The following is a 25,671-nucleotide window of genomic DNA, read 5'->3' as shown; positions in this document are numbered from 1 at the left end:
TTGACAATACCATATTTCCTTAATTCTAGTTTTGGTAGTGTTTTCTTTTTCTTTAAAATTACTGATTCAGTAATGAACCTTAAAATTAATGAGTGTGATATATTAAAGGAATATACTTAAGTAGTAATTGCTAGAGGAATGATGTGGAGTTATGCGAAGACAGTTGAATTGTAAAAGGATAGCTCTGGCTCCAGCTTCCTCACTTCTTTGTGTACCTAGTTGTACCTAAAGAAATTGGACAGAAACTTGGATAGTGAAGGAAAAAACTTTAGTAATTGCTTGAGAGAGACAAGGAAAAGGGATCAGGAATATACTTTATTCATTCATCCCTGTTCTCAAACTGTACAAATTGATGCATTACTAGAAAAGAGAAGATAAAACCAGTTTTACACAGATGAAGAGTCAGGCTGAAAATATTATTTCTAGATGTAGCTTTATTTATTTTACTTATTCTTTGTCATATATATTAGAACATGAATCCCTAAATTCACTTGTGTCCTTTAAGGTACTGAGGCTGTGTGTGTGTGTGTGTGAGTGTGTGTGCCTTGATTTATTATTTCAATACATTATTACCTTTGCTTTTAAGAACTTGATTTTACACATTTTAGCAATATAAGTTATATATGATTTCTATAGTTGATCTCTTTGATTTTTAAATGTACATCGTTTAAAATAGCCAGTGTGGACATTTTTATGATTCACTTCAAACCATAATAATTATTGTTTCTTTAGTTGATAGATTTTTTAAAATAAATGAGCTTTTTTTTTTGCTTTCCCCCACCAACCCACAACAGATGGAAGAAGAGATATTGACATTTCAGAATGAGTGCACTGAAAGGATACGAAGCCTGCTGGAGCGTCGAGCAAAAGAGATGAAAGCTTTCAACTCTGAAAGCGAAGGACTAGGTTTTAGAAACGTCCTTTCTAACCTTGCCCCTGAGGCATTCAGCCACAGCTCCCCCGGATCTCCTCACAGGGGGCATCCCATAGGTGGCCTATCACAAGCCTGGGGACATCCAGTGCAAGGTGAGTCCCCAGCCATGCAGGTCACCGTTCTCAGCCAATGCATGGGGTACCCCGAGGTAGCAGTATGGGAGTTCGCAATAGCCTTCGGGTTCTGAGGCGACAGCTACCAAGGGATGGACAGAACAGGGCATGAACAGAAGCACCAGTGTCACTTGACAAATATCCAATGGGTCACACATGTCTTACACGTAACTTAATAATTGAGATTGGCAAGGAGGAGCCAAGAGAGCGGTGTGAGTAGGACAGCAGAAATCTCCTCCCAAAAACATCTATATTTTTAAAAATACAACAAATACAACCATTCCTAAAACTGAGACCAGAAGATACAGCCAGGCTACATCTACATCTGTGAGAACCCAGTGCCTCGCATAGGGGGTAAGATACAAGCTGTGGCCAGGAAGGACCCGGGCCACCCCCACCCCAGCTCCTGGCAGGAGGAGAGGAGTCAGAGCAGGGAGGGAGAGGGAGCCCAGAACTGCTAAATACCCAGCCCTAGCCATCTGCACCAGAGCACAGACACACAGTGCATGGTGTGCTGGATACTAGGGAAACTGAACAGTAAAACTGGCAAGCAGGTTCCTCCAGCCAGCGCACCTGGGACAAAAGAAAAGTGAGTGCTTTTTGAAGGTCTTGAAGGGATAGGGGCCTCACAGCTGGACGGAGGCATCCCATCACACTCAGCCTAGCAGCTGGGAATCCCGGGGAACTCCAGGGGCCCAGGTGGTTGACAACACAGCTCGGAGGTCCCTCACAGTGATAAACAGCCTCCCGCCCATTCCCCCTCTGGCGTGGCTCCCCCACAGCAGAGCAGCAGCCTAAAAGTGGCCACGCCAACAGCAACCACGTGGAGCTTACTCCACAGTGGCAGGGCAAGAATCAAAGACCCCCTTTGCACGCAACTGCCCAGTAAAAGCCGCTAGGGGTCACCATTCTCCCAGTAAAGGAAGGCCAGGAGCAAGTGGAAAGGGACTTTGATTTCCCAGCTGACACATGTCCCAACTGCCTACAACTACCTCTATCACCATGAAAAGGTAGAAGAATTTGATACAGATCAGACTAACCCAGACATCCTCCCCTTGAGAGGGAATCTGAGGAGATAAATTTAACCAATCTTCCTGAAAAAGAATTCAAAGTAAAGGTCATAACTATGCTGCTGGACTTGCAGAGAAATATGCAAGAGCTAAGGAGGTAGGATACAGAAGTAAAACAATCTCTGGAAGGTCTTAAAAGCAGAATGGATGAGATGCAAGAGGCCATCAATGGAATAGAAATCAGTGAACAGGAACACTGAGAAGCTAATGCAGAGAGAGACAAAAGGATCTCCAGGAATGAAACAATATTAAGAGAACAGTGTGACCAATTGAAACAGAACAATATCCACATTATAGGGGTAGCAGAAGAAGAAGAAGAGAGAAAAGGGATAGAAAGTATCTTTGAGGAAATAATTACTGAAAACTTCCCCAAACTGGGGGGAGAAAATAGCCTCTCAGACCATGGAAGCACACAGAACTCCCAACACAAGGGACCCAAGGAGGACAACACCAAGACACATAATAATTAAAATGGCAAAGATCAAAGACAAGGACCGAGTATTAAAGGCAGCCAGAGAGAGAAAAAAGCTCACCTACAAAGGAAAATCCATCAGGCTATCATCAGACTTCTCAACAGAAACCTTAAAGGCCAGAAGAGAATGGCATGATATATTTAATGCAATGAAACAGAAGAGCCTTGAATGAAGGATACTGTATCCAGCATGATTATCATTTAAATATGAAGGAGGGATTAAACAATTCCCAGATAAGCAAAAGTTGAGGGAATTTGCCTCCCACAAACCACCTCTACAGGGTATTTTAGAGGGACTGCTCCAGATGGAAGCACTCCTAAGGCTAAACAGATGTTACCAGAGAAAATAAAATCACAGCAAAGAAAGTGGAACAATGAAATATTAACTAAAGGCAAAAATTAAAATCAACTACCCTCAAAATCAGTCAAAGAAACACAAAAGAGCACACACACACACACAAAAATCTAACATACAAAGAATGGAGGAAGAGGAATAAGAAGAGACAGAAATAAAGAATCATCAGACTGTGTTTATAATAGCTTAAGAAGTGAGTGATGTTAGACAGTAAGGTAGTAAAGAAGCTAACCGTGAACCTTTGGTAAACAAAACCTAAAGCCTACAATGCAATAAGTTCATATCTTTCAATACTCACCCTAAATGTAAACGGACTGAATGCACCAATAAAAAGACAGAGAGTAATAGAATGGAGAAAAAGGCAAGACCCATCTATATGCTGCTTCCAAGAGACTCACCTCAAACCCAAAGACATGCACAGACTAAAAGTCAAGGGATGGAGAAAGATATTTCATGCAAAAAACAAGGAGAAAAAAGCAGGTGTTGCAGTACTAGTATCAGACAAAATAGACTTCAAAACCAAGAAAGTCACAAGAGATAAAGAAGGACATTATATAATGATAAAGGGCTCAATCCAACAAGAGGATATAACCATTATAAACAGATATGCACCCAGTACAGGAGCACCAACATATGTGAAACAAATACTAACAGAATTAAAGGAGGAAATAGAATGCAATGCATTCATTTTAGGAGACTTCAACACACCACTCACTCCAAAGGACAGATCCACCAGACAGAAAACAAGTAAGGACACAGAGGCACTGAACAACACACTAGAACAGATGGACCTAATAGACATCTATAGAACTCTACACCCAAAAGCAACAGGATACACATTCTTCTCAAGTGCACATGGAACATTTTCCAAAATAGACCACATACTAGGCCACAAAAAGAGCCTCAGTAAATTAAAAAGGATTGAAATTCTACCAACCAACTTCTCAGACCACAAAGGCATAAAACTAGAAACAAATTGCACAAAGAAAGCAAAAAGGCTCACAAACACATGGAGGCTTAACAACATGCTCCTAAATACTCAATGGATCAACAACCAAATCAAAATAATTGAGAATGGTCTTTCCGCTGAACAGTCCACCAAAAGGAACTCCCTATAGACATCATCACAAGCAGCCTCCTCACTTGGGTACTACCATGTGGAAGCTGAATACATATGGTATATTTTATTCATATTTGTAAAGCGTTCTGTTTTGTGTTTACTAATTGGGATGTCATAGTATTTAGCTGTCAGGTTTTGTGTTTTGTTTTGGTTTTAACTTTTGGGGAAATTTTATGTAAAGGGGAATTGGTGTGTATGTGTGTTTATCAAATATGCACACACGTGCACACATACAGTGCACATGGTAAAAAGAAACTGTTAGATGGGGGTATTTTCTGAAAACTGCAAAAACAATCCAGCAACGTGGCTTGAGTCATCACTTTTGGACAACTCTATCCTAAGAAATTTGTGAAAAGATCTAAAGCCTTTCTCTGTATACCCCAGGTTCTTATGAGCTGCTCACAGCAGGCAGCATGTGCTAAAACAAGTTATTATGGAAACACACCTGTATACCCTCACCAATGTATTTTGTTTATTAAATAAATGTATTTTGTCTGACTTTTGTTGATAAAATTGGCCTCATTTGGTGTAGGAAAAAAGTGGAAATCCATGAACACTAAAGGGTTGCATTGACTCTTTCAGAGAGTAGAAGACAACCTAATTCTTTTTCTGAATGCTGCAAGCTTGTCAGTGATTTTTTTTTTTTTTGTCCATTCAATTGTGCCTTCTTTGTGGCATGGTGAGATGGAGGTGCTTCAGGAGATCACAGGTTTTGTGGAAATTGCATCATCAAACCTGTGAGCCTCCAAAGGGGAAGAAAAAAAGGGTGAGAGGGGCCCCTGAATGCTCATATGATGGGTTTGTTCAGTAGCAGAGTGTGGAGATGAAGCCTATATATATGCTGACGTTTTGTTGCTTATGCTGTGATATGTCATCCTAGCTGAGCTAAGCTCTGTTAACTTCCAAGACCCCAAACAGTACTTTTACTTTGTTTATAGGAAAACAAACACATATAGCCAATACAAATGAAATGCCGGAAGTATTTGAATGATGCCGTATTTACAGACAGCCATCTCCTGGAATTCTCATCACACTACTTAGACATCATTTGATTACCCCCTTTTGGTTTATGGGGTTTCCTGTTTACAAGTAGAATAGCCCATTATTTAAGTGCTTAGTTGCCATAGTGAGCCAGGAGTCACTGAGCCTGTGACTTTACCAGCTGCTGACTAACCCTGTGCAGGTCTTCTTTTTTTTTTTTTAATTGCTTTTTTTGTTGCTGCAATACTTTACAAACTTCCAGTTCCTTGAGACTTAGTGATTGCTTGGCATCATGTGAACATCACACGACAGAAACACCACTTCCAGAAGTCTAAAGCCTCGGTGCTAAGGTACTACTGAAAAGGAACCAGCAAGTTTGGCAAATAAAAAAAAAAAGCAAAAACTATAGTGAGTTATGGTGGTCAGGAAATCTCTTGACGAAAGCTAACTTTTCTTTTCCAGAGAGGGGTATGTTTTGTTTTATTTTGTTTTGTTTTGCAATGAAGGATCCACCCGATGCTGACAGTCAGATGTGACTTGGGGTCCCAACGCTAGTGTGGAGACTGAGCTGCAGGCGGGTGGGGAGCCATGAATATGACTTGAAGGGAAAAAATGTCCTTCCCGGTGAGTGCTCAAAGTTCCTTTAGGTCACTGTCCTGCCCTCTCCCCAGTTGTCTTGAAGAACCAGGAGCCCTGCTGCTGACAGATTCCTGCTTTTCACAGAGGGCTCCCAGGTCGAATTCTCCAAGGCCCTCTCAGTGATGCTCTCCGCCTAGACCAGACTAATCACCATTGAAATCTTCGTTTTCTCAACCAATGTAAGTCTTCTCCAGGCATGTCAGTCCAGTCTGCCTGAATCCACCCCTTTAGGAGTTTCTAGCATTCCTTTAAAGAGAACTGAGAGAAAAATTAATATTTTAGTGTAAATATTTTAAAAACCAAGTCACAGTAGAATTCACAAACAGTCATAGGCAGTGTTCCATGTAGCGCTCTGGTCCATCGTCCTCTTGGCCACGGTTCAGATGACCAGTTTTTAGGTGGACATAACATGTACTTGATTCTACTGAAAGGGACTTTTAATTATTTCAATGTCTCTTCTGCATTCAAATATTGTACAGTATCTCCGACAAATTGAGATATCTACATGTTTAGAGGAAAATGAGAGGACCAAGCTTTAGAATTCATAAAATGTCCAAAAATATAATGGAATTTGATACCTTTTAAAAAATTCTTACTAGATCTGGCTCCTTTACACTACTGAAGCAGACCAGTTTTGCATAGAAAACTCTAAAATCGAAATGGACTTAAATTAGTCAAACTGAATTACTGAGTTCATGCAGACTATATATATGTACTTGTAACATCGTGATTGAATACTGAGTCCAAATGTCTGTCCAGTAGGGCTTTGTTTTTGCCACACAAATCTGATTGAATTGTGTGGCAACCAGTTTTACATCACTATACCTGGATTATTCCATTAAGTTAATTTGAATTAAATATATATAGTTTGCGAAAAGATTCAAATCAGTTCAGTTTAATCATTCAGATTGGTTTGTGTGTGTTTGTAAGATTAACTTGTGAGGAATCTCAATCATGGTAGGAATCATGAAAGAGTAAAAGCAGGAAAATTTGAAAGATTTTGAAAGATCCTGAAGAAAGAAGCAGGCACTTTCTCAATCAGTGTACAAATGTCAACCTTTGTTTAAACTAATACTACCTCCTCCCCAGTGTTCGTGTTCACTTAATATATGTGTGTTTAAGAAAATAAAAAATATGGGAAATTTGTCCAGCATATCAGAAATTTGTAAATGCTATATCTGGTATCCAGAACTTGGCAGTAAAAACTTTCCTGTGTTCACTATCTCTCCCTTTTTTTAAGTTAACATTTTGAAAATGTAAAACCTCATACCTTGAGATATTCCTTAATTGGGTTCCCTTCCATTCATACATATTTTTCTCCCTTTATTAAAATCAGCTTTATCCCCAAATTACAGTATCTACAGGTATTTTCATTGGTACATAAGGTTAGCTGGAAAATGTATTTATATTATTTTTATTCAGAGCTGCCATTCACTTTTAGTAATTTCTACACCTGGAGATGAATAGCCCTGCATTTAAAGCCACACCCACAGGTATAATATGCTTAGTACTCTAAGCCAAGGATTTACCAGTAAATTGAACTGTTTAGCATAATCCTCATGATGTTCAGCTGCCTAGACATCAGGTAAACACCACTCAGCACACTAAAGAACTGTCCTTGACACTCTTTCCCACTCCCGCCTGTTTCCTCACCCCCTTTTCAAAAACCAAAAACTCTGTTATGAGTGTGTCTGAAAAAGACTTTAGCAACTTTCTGCTTGAAGTACGAAATGTCTGGCATTTTAAACTTTCATAGAGTACATTGTGTTGGACACTGGAATAATACTCTTTATTTTCATTTTCATCTGTGAAAAATGACTTTATTGTACTTGAAACATCTCTTTTGAATTTCTCCATTTGTGCCATTCACTAGTGGAAATAAATTGTATTATACCATGATCTACTGGCTTTTTAAAAAGCTGTTAAGTATGCACATTTTTGGTAGAGCTATTATCATTTGTATGTATATATTATATATACACATGAGTGCCTATATGTGTGTATAGATAGGTGGATGTATCTCATACTGTACACTTCCATCAGGGCACTTAAGGTTCTGTTACTTGGTTATTTCTGTCCTCAGTTAAGGCAAGAATGCATGTGTTTCTTAAGAGTGAGTACTCTGGGTTGATATTTATGAAAAAGATTGTCATTAGATTCTATCTTTTCTTTTTTAATACCCTCTTAGCACTTGTGTGGGTGGAAAGAAAGTTGGGTAAAATGTGGATCCATAAGTTGCAATGCAGTAAAATAGTACTGGGGAAGGAGCCAGTTAGTGTTTCCATGGGTCTGTATCATGATACAGTAAAAAATAAGTGATGCAGAGAGAAATGAACCATGGAAATTGAAAAACACTGCTGGCGATTCCTCTGTAAAGATGATAACCAATCACATAATCTTCATGTGCGCTATCTCTACATTTTTCTTAGTGATGCCATTGATCCTTGTACTTCCTGTACTCCATTAATACTAATAACTATTAATTTTGCTGAGGACCAAAACAGGCAAGAAAGGAATTACTGCTACGGCATCTAAGGGTCCCCTAAACTAAAATCAACAGGCAGTGGCCACTGGGAGAGGGATGTGGTGTTGGCAGGGGGTTTTCTCTCTCCAGCTGCCTCTTCCTGCTTGCTAATAGTTCTTCATGCACCCTCTGCCCCTTCTGAGCCACTACCGTATAAGCACAGATGTGGCCCAACACAGCAGCCCTTTCCTAGGAATTTTACATGGTCCTGCATATTTTTGTCCCATTCTCCCAATGTAAAGTGTCTAGTGTGTATTCAATTCAGGAAATCATATGTTTAAGTATATAAGTATGACTCTCTATTAGTGATGTAAGGAGGTTTCTGTTCTTTAGATAAACTTCTTCCTCTAAGGGGAAAAGTCACATCTTGGGTTGCCATCTTTGAGCTGCTTACCAAAATACAGATCATTATTAAAGAAAAACAAATTTGCTATTTTTCCTCATCTAACGTGATAGTGCTCCCACCAGTTTGTAGCATTGCCTTTGAAAAGGCCCTCTGAGTTGGGAAGAACTGGAAGTTTCTCAGGCTCAGATTCCTTAAAATGATGAAGACTGTGCTGTACATTTACAGGCTTGCCTCTAGTGCACAAGGATTACTGATTGAAGTCTATTTTCCTGTGTGTCTGGTTTTGTTGTCTGAACTTTTATAAAATCACTACAATAGGTCTGCATTGGAAATGATTCTTTGTGAGAAACTAATTTTATTGAACACTGTCTAGAAAAAGAAACTGAAGCTGAGAACTCTTCCTTTATTGACATTTATAATTTCTACTGAATTCTGGTAGCCCTCTTTAAAGTCACATTGACTGATTTTTCCCTCGTTTATATTCAGATTTACAAAATCTCACTCATACAAGGGAAGAGAATCCATTGGCCTAATGGTAGTCTTCAGATCACAAGTTACCAAGAAAGGACTTACAGTTACCAAAGGGAAAGGGACTGGGGAGGATGGGTGGGAAAGGAGGGATAAGGGGAAAAAGGGACGTTATGATTACCGCACATAATGTGTGTGGGGGGCCACGGGGAAGGCAGTAAAGCAACCACAATGTTGTTCATGTAAGTGTATATTAATGATACCAAAAAATAATAAAAATAAAATAGATTTAAAAAATGATAAATGTGCGATGTAGGGAACTGAAACTCATTACATTGCTGATGGGAGTGTAAAACTGTACAACTATTTTGGAAAACTTTAAGAGATGCTTATCAAGTTAAATAAACATTTACTATGATAGAGCAAGTTTTAACTAGTTATCATTTACTCAAAAGAAATTATAACACTCGCACACAAGATCTAGTAGATAGCAGCTTTATTCATAATTGCCCCAAACTGCAAATAATGCAAATGTCTATCAGTAAGTAAATGTATTATAGAATTATGGTATATTCACACAATGAAATACTATTCATCGTAATAAAAAGGTGTAGAGTACTGATACATGGCTGCAACACAGGTGACTATGGAAAGCATTATGTTCAGCCAAATCCAGAAACAAAATAGTACATACTATACAATTTCCCTAAATTCTCTAACAGGTAAAATTTGTCTAAAGTGATAGATCTATGGTTGCGGCTAGTAGGGGACAGAAAAGGGGATGTGAATACAAAAGTACCCACTGGAACTTCACAGGATGATAAAATATTCTATGTATTATTGGGATAGTGAATTATGCAAGTGTAGACTTTACAAAACTCCAACTGTACACTTGTGGATGCATTTACTGCATGTAAGTAATACCTCAGTTATATATATATATTGAAAACTTATGAACAAAGTATGGAAGGATCTGTATGAATTGCTAATATTGCTCTCTTAAAGTAAGTAGGGCTGTGAAGAGCATTACCTGTTAGCCCAGACATCTGTATTACCTAAATTTTTGTATCAGTCACTTTCATAAATTTAAGAAATTTTGTTCTAAATTTGAGAAAAATAAAACAGAATATTTTTAAAACCCCAACACATACTCTGATTAGGGGGACTATCCAAATGGCTATTAGCAAAGTTTTTTAATCTACAAAAGACTAACACATTTAAAAAATTTCTATGTCAAAAAATTTTGAAACACAAGAATGCAAACATTCTGATTAAGGGTTAATTAAGGGTTAATATTCCTTAAATATATACATATCATTCAAATCCCTCAGAAAGTACCTAATCCACCAATATATAAATGGCCAAGGGATATCAACATTCCACAAACAGGTAATATAAATAATTGGGAGGAGAAGTCAAAACCTGAAGCATAATGGGTGTAGTCATGAGTTTTCTGATTCTGTTTTCCTCTATCTCCTGGCTTTGGCCTAAGAGTTGCCTGAGTAACTATTTTGATAGTGCTGATGACAAGAAAACCCTTCAAAGGAGTCCCCTTCTTCTGTCCCAAAGGGGACCGACCCTGTGATCTGGAGATCGTGAGGAAATATGCTAGTTTTTTTCCTGTTCTTTTACCTCTTAGCCCTAGACTTGCAGTGCCAGAGGAACAGGAAAAACCTTTCTCTCTGGCCAGAAAAGCTAGAAACAGGGCCTCTGTCATCCAAACACTATGAGGGGAATTGCCATTTTGTTTTTTTTTCCTTTTCTCTCTTCTTTCTGCACTTTATGCAAGGACAGCCCCAGTTATGGGGGAACTGTACAATGCAGAAGTCCAAAGGCATCTGTGTCTTTCTGATCAAAGTAACTGGGAAAAGGCCACTGGAAACTGAAGAGAATGGGGGAAATCATGGAGAAGAAAGAACTGGAAAAGACATCCCTATTCTAGGTATAAAGTAATACAAATAACAACTTGTGTTTGTTTAAAATAGACTCATAAAGTATAGCAAAGGCTATGAGAAAGAGAACTAATAATGTATGATATATACTACTGCCTAAGACCTAGACTATCACTGAGAGACAAAGCACAGGGCAAATGCAAAGAGCACAGGGAAAGTTTTGAAAGTAGAACTGGTATTAGAACCACCACCCACAGAAGGTGAGACAGAACGTGTCATCTACACTGGTTGGTGTCTGCTAAAACAAACAAATCAACCTTCTCCAGAAGATGCAAACATGACTCAGAAATGACAATATCATATTCAAAATGACCAGAATAAAATCCAAAATTTACTGCACATGCTAAAGCAAACAACACACACATACACCACTGGAGAATGTGACACATTCTCAAGGGAAAGAAAGGACAGATGCCTATTTTGAGATGCCTAATGTTGGAATTATCACATAAGACTTTAAAGCAGTTATTATAACCATACTAAATGCGATAATGGTTAACACTCTTGAAATAATTGGAAAGACTGAAGTTCTTAGCAGAAAAATAAAAACTATAAAGGAAGATCCACATTGAGAAATTCAGAACTGAAAAATATGATTACCAGAAATTACAAAAGAAATTGCATGGGCTCAACCACTGAAAAGACATTATAGAAGGGTCTGGAAACTTGAAGACAATAGAGCAGCAGAAATTATCTACACTGAAGAAAATAGAGGAAAAAACATTGTAAAAAATGAATACATCCTTAGAAACTTGTGGGACAGTATCGAATTGTCTAAATTTCACATTATAGGTATTCTATAAAGGAAAAGATTTTATTTTTTAGAGAAAAGTATTCTTACTAAAAGCAGAAAAGACCCCAGATTTGATAAAAACATAAATTTAGAGATTCAAGATGCTCAGCAAGCCCCAAACAGAGAAATTTCAAAAGAGTGTAGGCCTGATAAGGCGTAAACTCAAAATCAGTAACAAACAGCTAGGCCTGATAAGCCTAAACATGTCATAATGCTAAAAAGCAAAGATAAACTAAAATTTGAATGATCACAGATTTCTCATAAAATACAATGTAGGCCACAGAATGTTGAATGATTAAAGTGAGGAAAGGAAAGAACTGCCAACCCAGAAGAGAATCCTTTACCTAAGCAAAGTCTTATAGAATGAATGCAAAACACGAGAGAGAGAGAGAGACTTAGATGAAGGAAAGCTAAGAGAATCTGACCTCCATTAGGGAAATGTAAAATATTAAACAAAAGACAGCTGAAGGCTATATTAATACTACATGAAATATTCAGGGCTTCAGAGCTAGGAAAATTACAAGGAGTAAAGAGAGACATTACATAATGTCATGATTCCATTCATAATATTACTTAGGCCAGCTCTAATCTTTATTATGTCCCTCCTTCTACTGATTTTGGGCCTCATTTGTTCTTTTTCTAGTTTTGTTCATTGTGAATTTAGACTGTTCATATCATATTTTTCTTCATTCCTGAGGCAGCCCCGTATTGCAATATACTTCCCTCTTAGCATGGCCTTCGCTGCTTCCCACAGATTTTGCAGTGTTGAATTAGTGTTGTTACTTGTCTCCATATATTGCTTGATCTGTTTTTATTTGGTCTTTGATCCATTGATTACTTAGGAGCATGCTGTTAAGCCTCCAGGGGTTTGTAGGCTTTTTCATTTTCTTTGAGTAATTTGTTTCTAGTGTCATACCTTGGTGGTCTGAGAAGCTGGTTCTATATCAATATTTTTTAATTTACTGAAGCTCTTTTTTGTGGCCTAGTGTATTGTCTATTCTTGAAAATGTTCCATGTGCACCTGAGAAGAACATGTATTCTGTGGCTTTTGGGTGGAGCATTCTGCAGATACCTGTTAGGCCCATCTGTTCTAATGTGTTGTTCAGTGCCTCTGTCTCCTTACTTATTTTCTGTCTGGTTGATCTGTACTTTGGAGTGAGTGGTGTGTTGAAGTCTCCTAAAATGAATGCATTGCATTCTATTTCCATGTTCAATTCTGTTAGTATTTGTTTCACATATGTAGGTGCTCCTGTGTTGGGTGCATAGGTATTTATAATGGTTATATCTTCTTGTTGGACTGACCCCTTTATCATTATGTAATGTCCTTCTTTGTCTCTTGTGACTTTCTTTGTTTTGAAGTCTACTTTGTCTGATATAAGTACTGTAACTCCTGCTTTTTTTCTCCCTATTAGATGTATGAAACATCGTTTTCCATCCCTTTACTTTCAGTCTGTGTATGTCTTGGGTTTGAAGTGAGTCTCTTGTAGGCAGCATACAGATGGGTCTTGTTTTGTTATCCATTCAGTGACTCTATGTATTTGGATTACTACTTTCAAACCATTTACATTTAGGGTGATTACCAATAGGTATGTACTTATTGCCATTGCAGGCTTTAGATTTGTGGTTACCAAAAGTTCAGGGGTAACTTCCTTACTATCTAAGAGTCTAACTAAATTCACTTAGTATGCTATTACAAACACAATCTAAAGGTTGTATTTTTTTTCTCTTCCTTTTTCTTCCTCCTCCATTCTTTATATATTAGGTATCATATTCTGTACTCTGTGTCTATCCCTTAATCTACATTGGGGTAGTTGATTAAATTTTGCATTTACTTGGTAATTAATAGTTCTGCTTTCTTTAATGTGGTTTTATTACCTCTGGTGACAACTATTTAGCCTTAGGAATACTTCCATCTATTGCAGTTTATCCAAAATACACTGCAGAGACAGTTTGTGGGAGATAAATTCTCTCAGATTTTGCTGATCTGGAAATTAATCTCTCCTTCTACGTTAAATGATAATCTTACTGGGTAGAGTATTCTTGCTTCTGCTTCATTGCATAAAATATATCATGCCACTCCCTTCTGGCATGAAAGGTTTCTGCTGAGAAGTCTGATAATTGCCTGATGGGTTTTCCTTTGTATGTGATCTTTTTTCTCTCTCTGGCTTCTTTTAATACTCTGTCCTTACCCTTGATCTTCGAGATTTTAATTATTATATGTTTTGGTGTTGTCTTCCTTGGGTCCGTTGTGTTGGGAGATCTGTACACCTCAAAGGCCTGAGAGACTATCTCCTTCCCCAGATTGGGGAAGTTTTCCGCAGTTACCTCCTCAAAGACACTTTCCCTTTTCCTCTCTCTTCTTCTTCTGATACCCCTGTAATACGAATATTGCTCCAGTTGGAATGGTCACACAGTTCTCTCAATATTCTTTCATTCCTAAAGATCCTTTTTTCTGTGCCTCAGCTTCTTTGTATTCCTGTTCTCCACTTTCTTTTTCATTTATCCTCTCCTTCACTGTATCTAAACTACTTTAAAATCCCCCACTTGTACTCTGTAATGAATGGATCTCTGTCCTGAATTCATTCCTGAGTCCTTGGATGTTTTCTGTACCTCCATGGTCGTGTTTATGATTTTTTTTTTTTTGAGAGGGCATCTCTCATATTTATTGATCAAATGATTGTTAACAACAATAAAATTCAGTATAGGGGGGTCAATGCTCAATGTACAATCATTAATCCATCTCAAGCATAACTCTCGTCAGTCTCCAATCTTCTGAAGCATAACGAACAAGTTCTTACATGGTGAACGAATTCTTACATAGTGAATAAATTCTTACATGGTGAACAGTAAAAGGGCATTCATCACAGAAACTTTCGGTTTTGATAACGCATTATGAACTATAAACAATCAGGTCAAATATGAATATTCATTTAATTTTTATAGTTGATTTATATGTTGATCCCACATTTCTCCCTTTATTATTATTATTATTATTATTATTTTTAATAAAATGCTGAAGTGGTAGGTAGATGCAAGATACAGGTAGAAAACATAGTTTAGTGTTGTAGGAGAGCAATTGTAGATGATCAGTTGTGTGCCTGTAGACTATGTGTTAATCCAAGCTAGACAAGGGCAATAAACCATCCATGGATGCAGAAGATTTCTCTCAAAGCAGGGGGGAGGAGGTTCTGAGCCTCACCTCTGTTGATCCCCAATTTCTCACCTGATGGCCCCCCCTGCGACTGTGCCTGTCTTAGGTTGTTCCTCCCTTGAGGAATGTTACCCGTCTCTGGCTAACCAGTCATCTTCTGGGGCCATACAGGGAAATGTAAAGTTGGTAAGTGAGAGAGAAGCCATACTGTTTGAAAAGGTTAGCTTTTTACTCCTTTGCAGATTTATGCCCTGTGGCTTCTATGCCCAGCACTTGTCTCGAGGCATCTTTACCACCTGGAGGAATTATGATGCTTGGTAAATTCGATATGAGGCACGAATTCTATTTAAGGGTTGTAATTAGGAAGGAAGAAGAAAAGCTATAGAGGTAGCATATGGAAGAAAACATGGGAGGATTGATTATTTCTTTGACATATCTTCTTGTAGAGTACCTTAAGTATGTATAGGTTTTAAACTACTAATTTGTACACACATATTAACATAATAGGAATACAGTGACATAAACAAAGCAAATCTATAATTACCATCCATCTCCAGTGAAGCCAAGAAAACCATTTAGGCATCCTAGGCATTTGTGAAAATTTGTCTATGATATGATGGATATTGTCCAACTGTACTTGAACAGTCTGAGAGAAATCAGACAAATTAAAGCAGCCCATTTCTGGGTTCTGTTCACCTCCCATATGTCCTTTTAACCGTAGATAGTCTATAGTCATACGATTTTGGAGTGCTACACCTTGCACCCCTCCCAACTCCTGGTTGAGTTCCAACAGTACGGATTCGGTCAAATTCATTGTCTCACTGTATGCACATGCCAGCCTAGACATCTCCCTCCTCATTCCAATGGCAAGTCCAGGAAATGGTGGGGTGGATGCAGCCACAACCGCAGCATCGCCCGGATCCCTGTAGAGGCTTTTTGATGATCATCCCCCGGCACGAGTCCTCCAGAGAGTGCTGATGCCGGAAGCTCCTCCTCATATCGTATCTTAGTTCATTTTCTGGGTAGCCAAGCTAGGCCTTGATCTTCTGCATAGAAACAAAAAGACCCTTTGCCCACACTTTGACATGCCCTCTATACCACTGTGCAGAACTCATTGGAGGTCAGCACACAGTAACTGCTTTTTTTTTTTTTTATTAAGAGAAAGGAATATTATCAGAAAAGAGTACCTCCATAGCTGATCATCTGATACCCTTTAAGTGATCAACATTAAGGATATTTAAAGCATGCGTTGATCTTTGATTTACCAATAGTTTTATCCTATCAAGGAGTAATCCTCCTTTCCTTTCTTTCTTTCTTTCTTTTTTTTTTTAATCTTTAATCTACAATTACATGAAGAGTACTATGTTTACTATGCTCTCCCCTATATCAGGTCCCACCTAACAACCACATTACGGTTAATGTCCATCAGCTTAGCAAAATGTTGTAGAATCCCTACTTGTCCTCTCTGTGTTGTGCAGCCCACCCTCCCCTTTCTCCCTCCCCCACATGCATGCTAATCTTAATACCCCTCTTCTTTCCCCTCTCCCTTATCCCTCCCTGTCTACCCATCCTCCCCAGTTCCTTTCCCTTTGGTACCTGTTAGTCCATTTTTGGGTTCTGTAATTCCGCTGCTGTTTTGTTCCTTCAGTTTTTCCTTTGTTCTTATACTCCTCAGATGAGTGAAATCATTTGGTATTTCTCTTTCTCTGCTTGGCTTCTTTCACTGAGCATAATAATCTCCAGCTCCATCCATGTTGCTGCAAATGGTTGGACTTTTCCACTTCTTATGGCTGAGTAGTATTCCATTGTGTATATGTACCACATCTTCTTTATCCATTCATCTACCGATGGACATTTGGGTGGCTTCCAATTCTTGGCTATTGTAAATAGTGCTGTGATAAACATAGGGGTGCATCTGTCTTTCTCAAACTTGATTGCTGCGTTCTTAGGGTAAATTCCTAGGAGTGGAATTCCTGGGTCAAATGGTAGGTCTGTTTTGAGCATTTTGATGAACCTCCATACTGCTTTCCACAATGGTTGAACTAATTTACATTCCCACCAGCAGTGTAGGAGGGTTCCCCTTTCTCCACAGCCTCGCCAACATTTGTTGTTGTTTGTCTTTTGGATGGCAGCTATCCTTACTGGTGTGAGGTGATACCTCATTGTAGTTTTAATTTGCATTTCTCTGATAATTAGCGATGTGGAGCATCTTTTCATGTGTCTCTTGGCCATCTGTATTTCTTTTTTAGAGAACTTTCTGTTCAGTTCCTCTGCCCATTTTTTAATTGGGTTATTTGTTTTTTGTTTGTTGAGGCATGTGAGCTCTTTATATATTCTGGACGTCAAGCCTTTATCAGATGTGTCATTTTTAAATATATTCTCCCATACTGTAGGGTTCCTTTTTGTTCTATTGATGGTGTCTTTCGCTGTACAGAAGCTTTTCAGCTTAATGTAGTCCCACTTGCTCATTTTTGCTGTTGTTTTCCTTGACCGGGGAGATATGCTCAAGAACAGGTCACTCATGTTTATGTCTAAGAGGTTTTTGCCTATTTTTTTTCCAAGAGTTTAATGGTTTCATGACTTACATTCAGGTCTTTGATCCATTTTGAGTTTACCTTTGTATATGGGGTTAGACAATGGTCCAGTTTCATTCTCCTACATGTAGCTGTCCAGTTTTGCCAACACCATCTGTTGAAGAGACTGTCATTTTGCCATTGTATATCCTTGGCTCCTTTATCAAATATTAATTGACCATATTTGTTTGGGTTAATGTCTGGAGTCTCTAATCTGTTCCACTGGTCTGTGGCTCTGTTCTTGTGCCAGTACCAAATTGTCTTAATTACTATGGCTTTGTGGTAGAGCTTGAAGTTGGGGAGTGAGATCCCCCCTACTTTATTCTCTTTTTGTTCAGGATTGCTTTGGCTATTCGGGGTCTTTGGTGTTTCCATATGAATTTTTGAATTATTTGTTCCAATTCATTGAAGAATGTTGCTGGTAATTTGAGAGGGATTGCATCAAATCTGTATATTGCTTTGGGCAGGATGGCCATTTTGACGATATTAATTCTTCCTAGCCATGAGCATGGGATGAGTTTCCATTTATTAGTGTCCCCTTTAATTTCTCTTAAGAGTGACTTGTAGTTTTCAGAGTATAAGTCTTTCAGTTCTTTGGTTAGGTTTATTCCTAGGTATTTTATTCTTTTTGATGCAATGGTGAATGGAATTGTTTTCCTGATTTCTCTTTCTATTGATTCATTGTTAGTGTATAGGAAAGCTACAGATTTCTGTGTGTTAATTTTGTATCCTGCAACTTTGCTGTATTCCGATATCAGTTCTAGTAGTTTTGGAGTGGAGTCTTTAGGGTTTTTTATGTACAGTATCATATCATCTGCAAATAGTGACAGTTTAACTTCTTCTTTACCAATCTGGATTCCTTGTATTTCTTTGTTTTGTCCGATTGCCGTGGCTAGGACCTCCAGTACTATGTTAAATAACAGTGGGGAGAGTGGGCATCCCTGTCTGGTTCCCAATCTCAGAGGAAATGCTTTCAGCTACTCGCTGTTCAGTGTAACGCTGGCTGTGGGTTTATCATATATGGCCTTTATTATGTTGAGGTACTTGCCCTCTATTCCCATTTTGCTAAGAGTTGATGTTGAATTTTGTGAAATGCTTTTTCAGCATCTATGGAGATGATCATGTGGTTTTTGTCTTTCTTTTTGTTGATGTGGTGGATGATGTTGATGGATTTTCGAATGTTGTACCATCTTTGCATCCCTGGGATGAACCCCACTTGGTCATGGTGTATGATCCTTTTGATACACTGTTGAATTCTGTTTGCTAGTATTTTATTGAGTATTTTTGCATCTACATTCATCAGGGATATTGGTCTGTAATTTTCTTTTTTGGTGGGGTCTTTGCCTGGTTTTGGTATTAGGGTGATGTTGGCTTCATAGAATGAGTTTGGGAGTATTCCCTCTTCTTCTAATTTTTGGAACACTTTTAGGAGAATGGGTATTATGTCTTCTCTGTGTGTCTGATAAAATTCCGAGGTAAATCCGTCCGGCCCCAGGGTTTTGTTCTTGGGTAGTTTTTTGATTACCGTTTCAATTTCTTTGCTCATAATTGGTTTGTTTAACTTTTGTGTTTCTTCCTTGGTCAGTCTTCGGAGGTTGTATTTTTCTAGGAAGTTGTCCATTTCTTCTAGGTTTTCCAGCTTGTTGGCATATAGGTTTTCATAGTAGTCTTTAATAATTCTTTGTATTTCTGTGGAGTCTGTTGTGATTTTTCCATTCTCATTTCTGATTATGTTGATTTGTGTTGATTCTGTTTTTCTCTTAATAAGTTGGGCTAGAGGCTTATCTGTTTTGTATATTCTCTCAAAGAACCAGCTCTTGGTTTGTTGATTTTTGCTATTGTTTTATTCTTCTCAATTTTGTTTATTTCTTCTCTGATCTTTATTATGTCCCTCCTTCTGCTGACTTTAGGCCTCATTTGTTCTTCTTATTCCAGTTTCGATAATTGTGATGTTAGACTATTCATTTGGGATTGTTCTTCCTTCTTCATGTGTGCCTGGATTGCTATATACTTTCCTCTTAAGACTTCTTTCACTGTGTCCCACAGAAGTTGGGGCTTAGTGTTGTTGTTGTCATTTGTGTCTATATATTCTTTGATCTCTATTTTGATTTGTTCATTGATCCATTGATTATTTAGTAGCATGTTGTTAAGCCTCCATGTGTTTGTGAGCCTTTTTGTTTTCTTTGTAGAATTTATTTCTACTTTCATACCTTTGTGGTCTGAAAAATTGGTTGGTAGAATTTCAATATTTTGGAATTTACTGAGGCTCTTTTTGTGAGCTAGTATGTGGTCTATTCTGGAGAATGTTCCATGTGCACTTGAGAAGAATGTATATCCTGTTGCTTTTGGATGTAGAGTTCTATAGATGTCTATTAGGTCCATCTGTTCTAGTGTGTTGTTCAGTGCCTGTGTGTCCTTACTTATTTTCTGCCCGGTGGATCTATCCTTTGGGGTGAGTGGTGTGTTGAAGTCTCCTAGAATGAATGCATTGCAGTCTATTTCCCTCTTTAGTTCTGTTAGTATTTGTTTCACATATGCTGGTGCTCCTGTGTTGGGTGCATATATATTTAGAATGGTTATATCCTCTTGTTGGACTGAGCCCTTTATCATTATGTAGTATCCTTCTTTATCTCTTGTTACTTTCTTTGTTTTGAAGTCTATTTTGTCTGATATTAGTACTGCAACCCCTGCTTTCTTCTCACTGTTGTTTGCCTGAAATATGTTTTTCCATCCCTTGACTTTTAGTCTATGCTTGTCTTTGGGTTTAAGGTGAGTTTCTTGTAAGCAGCATATAGATGGGTCTTGCTTTTTTATCCATTCTATTACTCTGTGTCTTTTGATTGTTGTATTAAGTCCATTTACATTTAGGGTGACTATTGAGAGATATGTACTTATTGCCATTGCAAGCTTTAGATTCGTGGTTACCAAGGGTTCAAGGTTAGCTTCTTTAGTATCTTACTGCCTAACTTAGCTCACTTATTGAGCTGTTATATACACTGTCTGGAGATTCTTTTCTTCTCTCCTTTCTTATTCCTCCTCCTCCATTCTTCATATGTTGTGTGTTTTGTTCTGTGCTCTTTTTAGGAGTGCTCTCATCTAGAGCAGTCCCTATAGGATGCCCTGTAGAGGTGGTTTGTGGGAAGCAAAATCCCTCAGCTTTTGCTTGTCTGGGAATTGTTTAATCCCACCATCATATTTAAATGATAGTCATGCTGGATACAGTATCCTTGGTTCAAGGCCCTTCTGTTTCATTGCATTAAGTATATCATGCCATTCTCTTCTGGCCTGTGGGGTTTCTGTTGAGAAGTCTGATGTTAGCCTGATGGGTTTTCCTTTATAGGTGACCTTTTTCTCTCTAGCTGCCTTTAAAACTCTTTCCTTGTCCTTGATCCTTGCCGTTTTAATTACTATGTGTCTTGGTGTTGTCCTCCTTGGATCCTTTCTGTTAGGGGTTCTGTGTAATGCCATGGTCTGTTCGATTATTTCCTCCCCCAGTTTGGGGACGTTTTCAGCAATTATTTCTTCAAAGAGACTTTCTATCCCTTTTCCTCTTTCTTCTTCTTCTGGTACCCCTATAATACAAATATTATTCCTTTTGGTTTGGTCACATAGTTCTCTTAGTGTTGTTTCATTCCTGGAGATCCTTTTATCTCTCTCTATGTCAGCTTCTATACGTTCCTGTTCTCTGGCTTCTATTCCTTCAATGGCCTCTTGCATCTTATCCATTCTGCTTATAAATCCTTCCAGGGATTGTTTCACTTCTGTGATCTCCTTCCGGACATCTGTGATCTCCCTCCAGACTTCATCCCATTGCTCTTGCATTTTTCTCTGCATCTCATCCCATTGCTCTTGCATTTTTCTCTGTATCTCTGTCAGCATGTTCATGATTTTTATTTTGAATTCTTTTTCAGGAGGACTGGTTAGGTCTGTCTCCTTCTCAGGTGCTGTCTCTGTGATCTTTGTCTGCCTGTAGTTTTGCCTTTTCATGGTGATACAGATAGTTTGCAGAGCTGGTACGAGTGACTGCTGGAAGAGCTTCCCTTCTTGTTGGTTTGTGGCCTTCCTCTCCTGGGAGAATAGCAACCTCTAGTGGCTTATGCTTGTCAGCTGTGCGCAGACAGGGCTTCTGCTACCTGCCTGTTTGCTATGGAGTTTATCTCCGCTGTTGCTGTGTGCGTGGCCTGGCTGGGGCTGCTCCTCCAAAGTGGTGGAGCCCCGTTGGAGGGGGAACGGCCGGGAGGGTATTTTTCTCCGTAAGGGGCCTCTGTGCTCCCTGTTGCCCAGGGGGTTAGAGTGCCCAGAGATCCCCAGATTCCCTGCCTCTGGTCTAAGTGTCCTGTCCTGCCCCTTTAAGACTTCCAAAAAGCACTCTCCAAACCAAAACAACAACAGCAACAATGAGAGAGGGAACAGAAAAAAAAAAAAAAAAAAGGAAAATACACGCTTTTTTTTTTTTTTCCTCAGGCGCTGGTCCCAGGCACCCGCTCACTGGTCCTGCTGCCCTGCCTCCCTAGCACCGGGGTCCCTGTCCCTTCAAGGCTTCCAAAAAGCACCCACCCACCGATCCCTCAGGGAAAAATGCGCGATATTCTTTGTCTTCAGGCGCCGGTCCCAGACACCCTCTTACCTGTCCTGCTGCTCTGCCTCCCTAGCACTGGGGTCCCTGTCTCTTTAAGGCTTCCAAAAAGCACTCGCCAAAAAGAGAAAAAAAAAAGGGAAAAAACGCGCGATTTCCTCCGTCCTCAGGCACCGGTCTCAGGCAACCGCCCACCGGTGCCGCAGGGAAAAAGGTGCGATATTCTTTGTCCTCAGGTGCCGGTCCCAGGCACCTGCTCACTGGTCCTGCTGCTCTGCCTCCCTAGCACCGGGGTCCCTGTCCCTTTAAGGCTTCCAAAAAACACTCGCCAAAAAGAGATTAAAAAAATGGGGAAAAAACGCGCGATTTCCTCCGTCCTCAGGCGCCGATCTCATGCACACGCCTACCGGTCCCGTAGGGAAAAACAGTCAGTAATCTTTTTCCTCAGGCTCTGGTCCCAGGCACCCCCTCACTTGTCCCGCCGTCCGGCCTCCCTAGCAATGGGGTCCCTGTCCCTTTAAGGCTTCCAAAAAGCACTCGCCAAAAAGAGAAAAAAAACAGGGGGGAAAATGTGCAATTTCCTCCATCCTCAGGTGCCGGTCCCAGGCACCGCTCACCGGTCCCGCCGCCCTGCCTCCCTAGCAACGGGGTCCCTGTCCCTTTAAGGCTTCCAAAAAGCACTCACCAAAAAAAAAAAAAAAAACCTCTCCGGTTTCTTTCCATCCACCGGGAGCAGGGGGGAGGGGCGCTCGGGTCCCGCCAGGCCGGGGCTTGTATCTTACCCCCCTCGCAAGGTGCTGGGTTCTTGCATGTGTGGATGTGGTCTGGATGTTTTCCTGTGTCCTCTGGTCTCTATATTAGGAAGAGTTTTGTTTGTTATATTTTCATAGCTCTATGTGTTTTTGGGAGGAGATTTCCACTGCTCTACTCACGCCACCATCTTGGCTCCGCCTCTGATTTTTTTAAATCTCTTTCAGGAAGGTTGATGAGTTCATTTTCATTTGACCCTTTTTCTGGTGTTTTGGGGATTTGGGTTTGAACCAGTCTCCTTTGACATTTCATATTTGTATGTGGCACCCTCTAGTGCCCAGAAGGTCTACTCTCTGGGGCTGCTTAGCGGATGGAGCAATGTCGGTGGTTGCTGGGTGTGGTGCTGGTGACTGGGGGTTGGGAAGAGCTGTTTCCTGCTTCCGAGCTACTGTGTCCCTCTCCACAGACTGACCAGTGGACCAAGTGCACAGATGTAATCCTCTGTGCTTTGCCTTTGTAGCTGCTATAGGCAGGGCCTCCCTTGGCTGGACTGATGCCAGGGAATTGGCAGCTGGTTTGCAAGAAAGTGCCAGCTGGCCAAAAGGTGCAGCAGGCTGCATATCATGGTGGAAGACTTCAGGGCTGGGTAGCCAGCCAGGGGGATGGAGTGCCTGAAGTTCCTGAAAAGTTCCCAACCTGCTGGGCAGAGTGCACCTGGACAATTTTGTTTACCTGTCTTTTTTCCTGGGCAGCAAGCCCTCTGCAATCCTTCCCATTTAGTAGCCCTCTCACTGTTAGGAAGTCTCTCATACTGCCTGCCTTTCTTTTGTCTCAGAGCAGCTGGATGTGGATCCCTGTTTTCCACAAGCAGCTAGAATCTCAGTCTCTCCAAGTATTCCTCCTGTTTTAGTTTTTGAACCCCACTAATCTCCAGAGCACAATGCAATATAGGTTTGTGCTCCCACAGCAGATCTCCAGGGCTGGGTGTTCAGCTGTCCTAGGCCTCCACCCCCTCCTCACTCCATTTCTCTTCCTTCTGCCAGTGAGCTGGGGTGGGGAGGCCTCTGTCTCACCTCTCACATCGTCATCTTTAATCTGATCTACCTGATTTAACCACTGTTGCTCGATAAAACTATCAAGTTATCATGACATAATCCCATATCTATGGGTTCCCAGACTCAGCATTACTTATTTTGCCTATTATACAAATATTTCTCCCTCTCCCCAATTGATTTGCTTGGTTCTGGGGAACAGATACCCCAACATCAAAATGCCATCTTGGTTAATTTTGAAATAGCCACAAGTTAGAATAAATACATTAGTAATACTGGTCAGCTACCTCTTTTTCCACTGCCACCTAATGTTTCTTGATAAATTTCTTCATTTTTGCTGCAAAGTTGTTACGCTGAGTTTCAGGATTTTTCTCTAATCTGTGACGATGCTCATCCATCTTAGCCTTTAGATTATTTTCCAGATTCACCAGCTGTTTCTGATGTTGCTGTGTCATTCTCTTACAGCCAGACATTTGTTCTCTGAGCTGTTTCCTGCTCATGTTCTGGCATTTCCCTTGTAACCTACAACAATGGAGAAGAAAGAATGAAATAAAGCAAAACCTTTTTCTTTCAAAACCATCTTAGACCAGTCTACTATCAACTAAGTAGGTAATTCATGTAGGAGATCCCACTCAACAGCATCTAATAAAATTTCATCTCAAGAAGCAGACAAGGTAGTTGGTTCTAAAATTTAAATGGAAATTTGAAAGACCTAGAATAGCCATAATTTTGAGGGGGATAAAAAGTTGGTAGATGTAAATTTAGTGATCTAAACAGTGTGGTATTGGTATAAGGACAGGCTGAATAGAGCAAAGGAACACAGTAAAATCTGGAAACAGACCGACATATTTTCAGTCAATTGATTTGCTACCAAAAAGTCAAGTTAATTCAAAGAGGAAAGGAAAGTTTTTAACAAATCCTGCTGTAACAACTGGTTCTCTGTTTGCAAAATAAATAAATGCTTAGTCATACTATATATAGAAATTAATTTGAAAAGAGTCACTTGACCTAAACCTAAAATCCAGAATCATACAGCAGAAGAAAACACAGAATATTGTTATGACCTTAGGGTCAGCAAATATTTCTTGGGTAGGACACAAGAAACACTGACTATAATTTAAAAATGTACAAACTAGATTGTTAGAGACAAAATTCACATAATGTATGATTAATTATTTAAAGTAAACAATTCAGTAGTATTTAGTATATTCATGATGTTCTGCAAGACTGCCCATATCTAGTTACAAAACATATATAATACTTCAGAAGAAAACCCTGCATGTTTTAAGCAGTTGCTCCCCCTTCTCCCCTTCTGGTAACCACCAATCTATTTTCTGTCTATGGTTTATCTATTTTGGATGTTTCATATAATATGTGACCTGTTGTGTCTGGCTTCTTTCACCTAGCATATTTCCAAGATTCATCCATATTGTATAGGATGTATCAGTACTACATTCCTCTTTATAGCTGAATAATATTCCACTGTATGCACATACCCTCATTTGTTTATCCATTTATTTCTTGCTGGACCTCTGTGTTGTTTCCATCTTTTGGCTATTGTGAATACTGCTATTATCTTAAAGATACTGAAAACGGAGCCAGGTGTTGAGGCTATGATTATTGCTTTTTTCTCCCCATACATTTACCTCTCCATGTGATTTTCTCCCATACTTTCTTCTGTGATTTCCCCACTCCAACTATGTGGACATTTTGCCACCATACCCCTCCCTTTTTATATGCCTCAGAAAAGTTAGTACAGACACACAAAATTATAAAGCAATCTCTTTGGAGAGCAAGAGTTA

At 39.5% G+C, this 25,671-nt stretch overlaps 1 protein-coding gene across 1 annotated transcript in view; it reads left to right on the top strand.

The window, feature by feature from the left end:
* Positions 1–2,085, top strand: part of LOC140845721 (serine/threonine-protein kinase TAO1-like) — a 51,087-nt gene extending 49,002 nt beyond the window's left edge. Inside the window, exon 17 of the mRNA XM_073220555.1 lies at positions 795–2,085. Within this exon, the coding sequence (XP_073076656.1) occupies positions 795–1,121 (327 nt within the window). The 3' untranslated portion in view covers positions 1,122–2,085. The remainder of the gene's footprint in view (positions 1–794) is intronic.
* The last annotated feature ends 23,586 nt before the right edge of the window (positions 2,086–25,671 follow it).

Source organism: Manis javanica, chromosome 2 (assembly GCF_040802235.1).
Source record: "Manis javanica isolate MJ-LG chromosome 2, MJ_LKY, whole genome shotgun sequence".
Classification (NCBI taxonomy): Eukaryota; Metazoa; Chordata; class Mammalia; order Pholidota; family Manidae; genus Manis; species Manis javanica.
The sequence above is the reverse complement of the archived record's forward strand: the minus strand, read 5'-3'. Positions and strand labels throughout refer to the sequence as shown.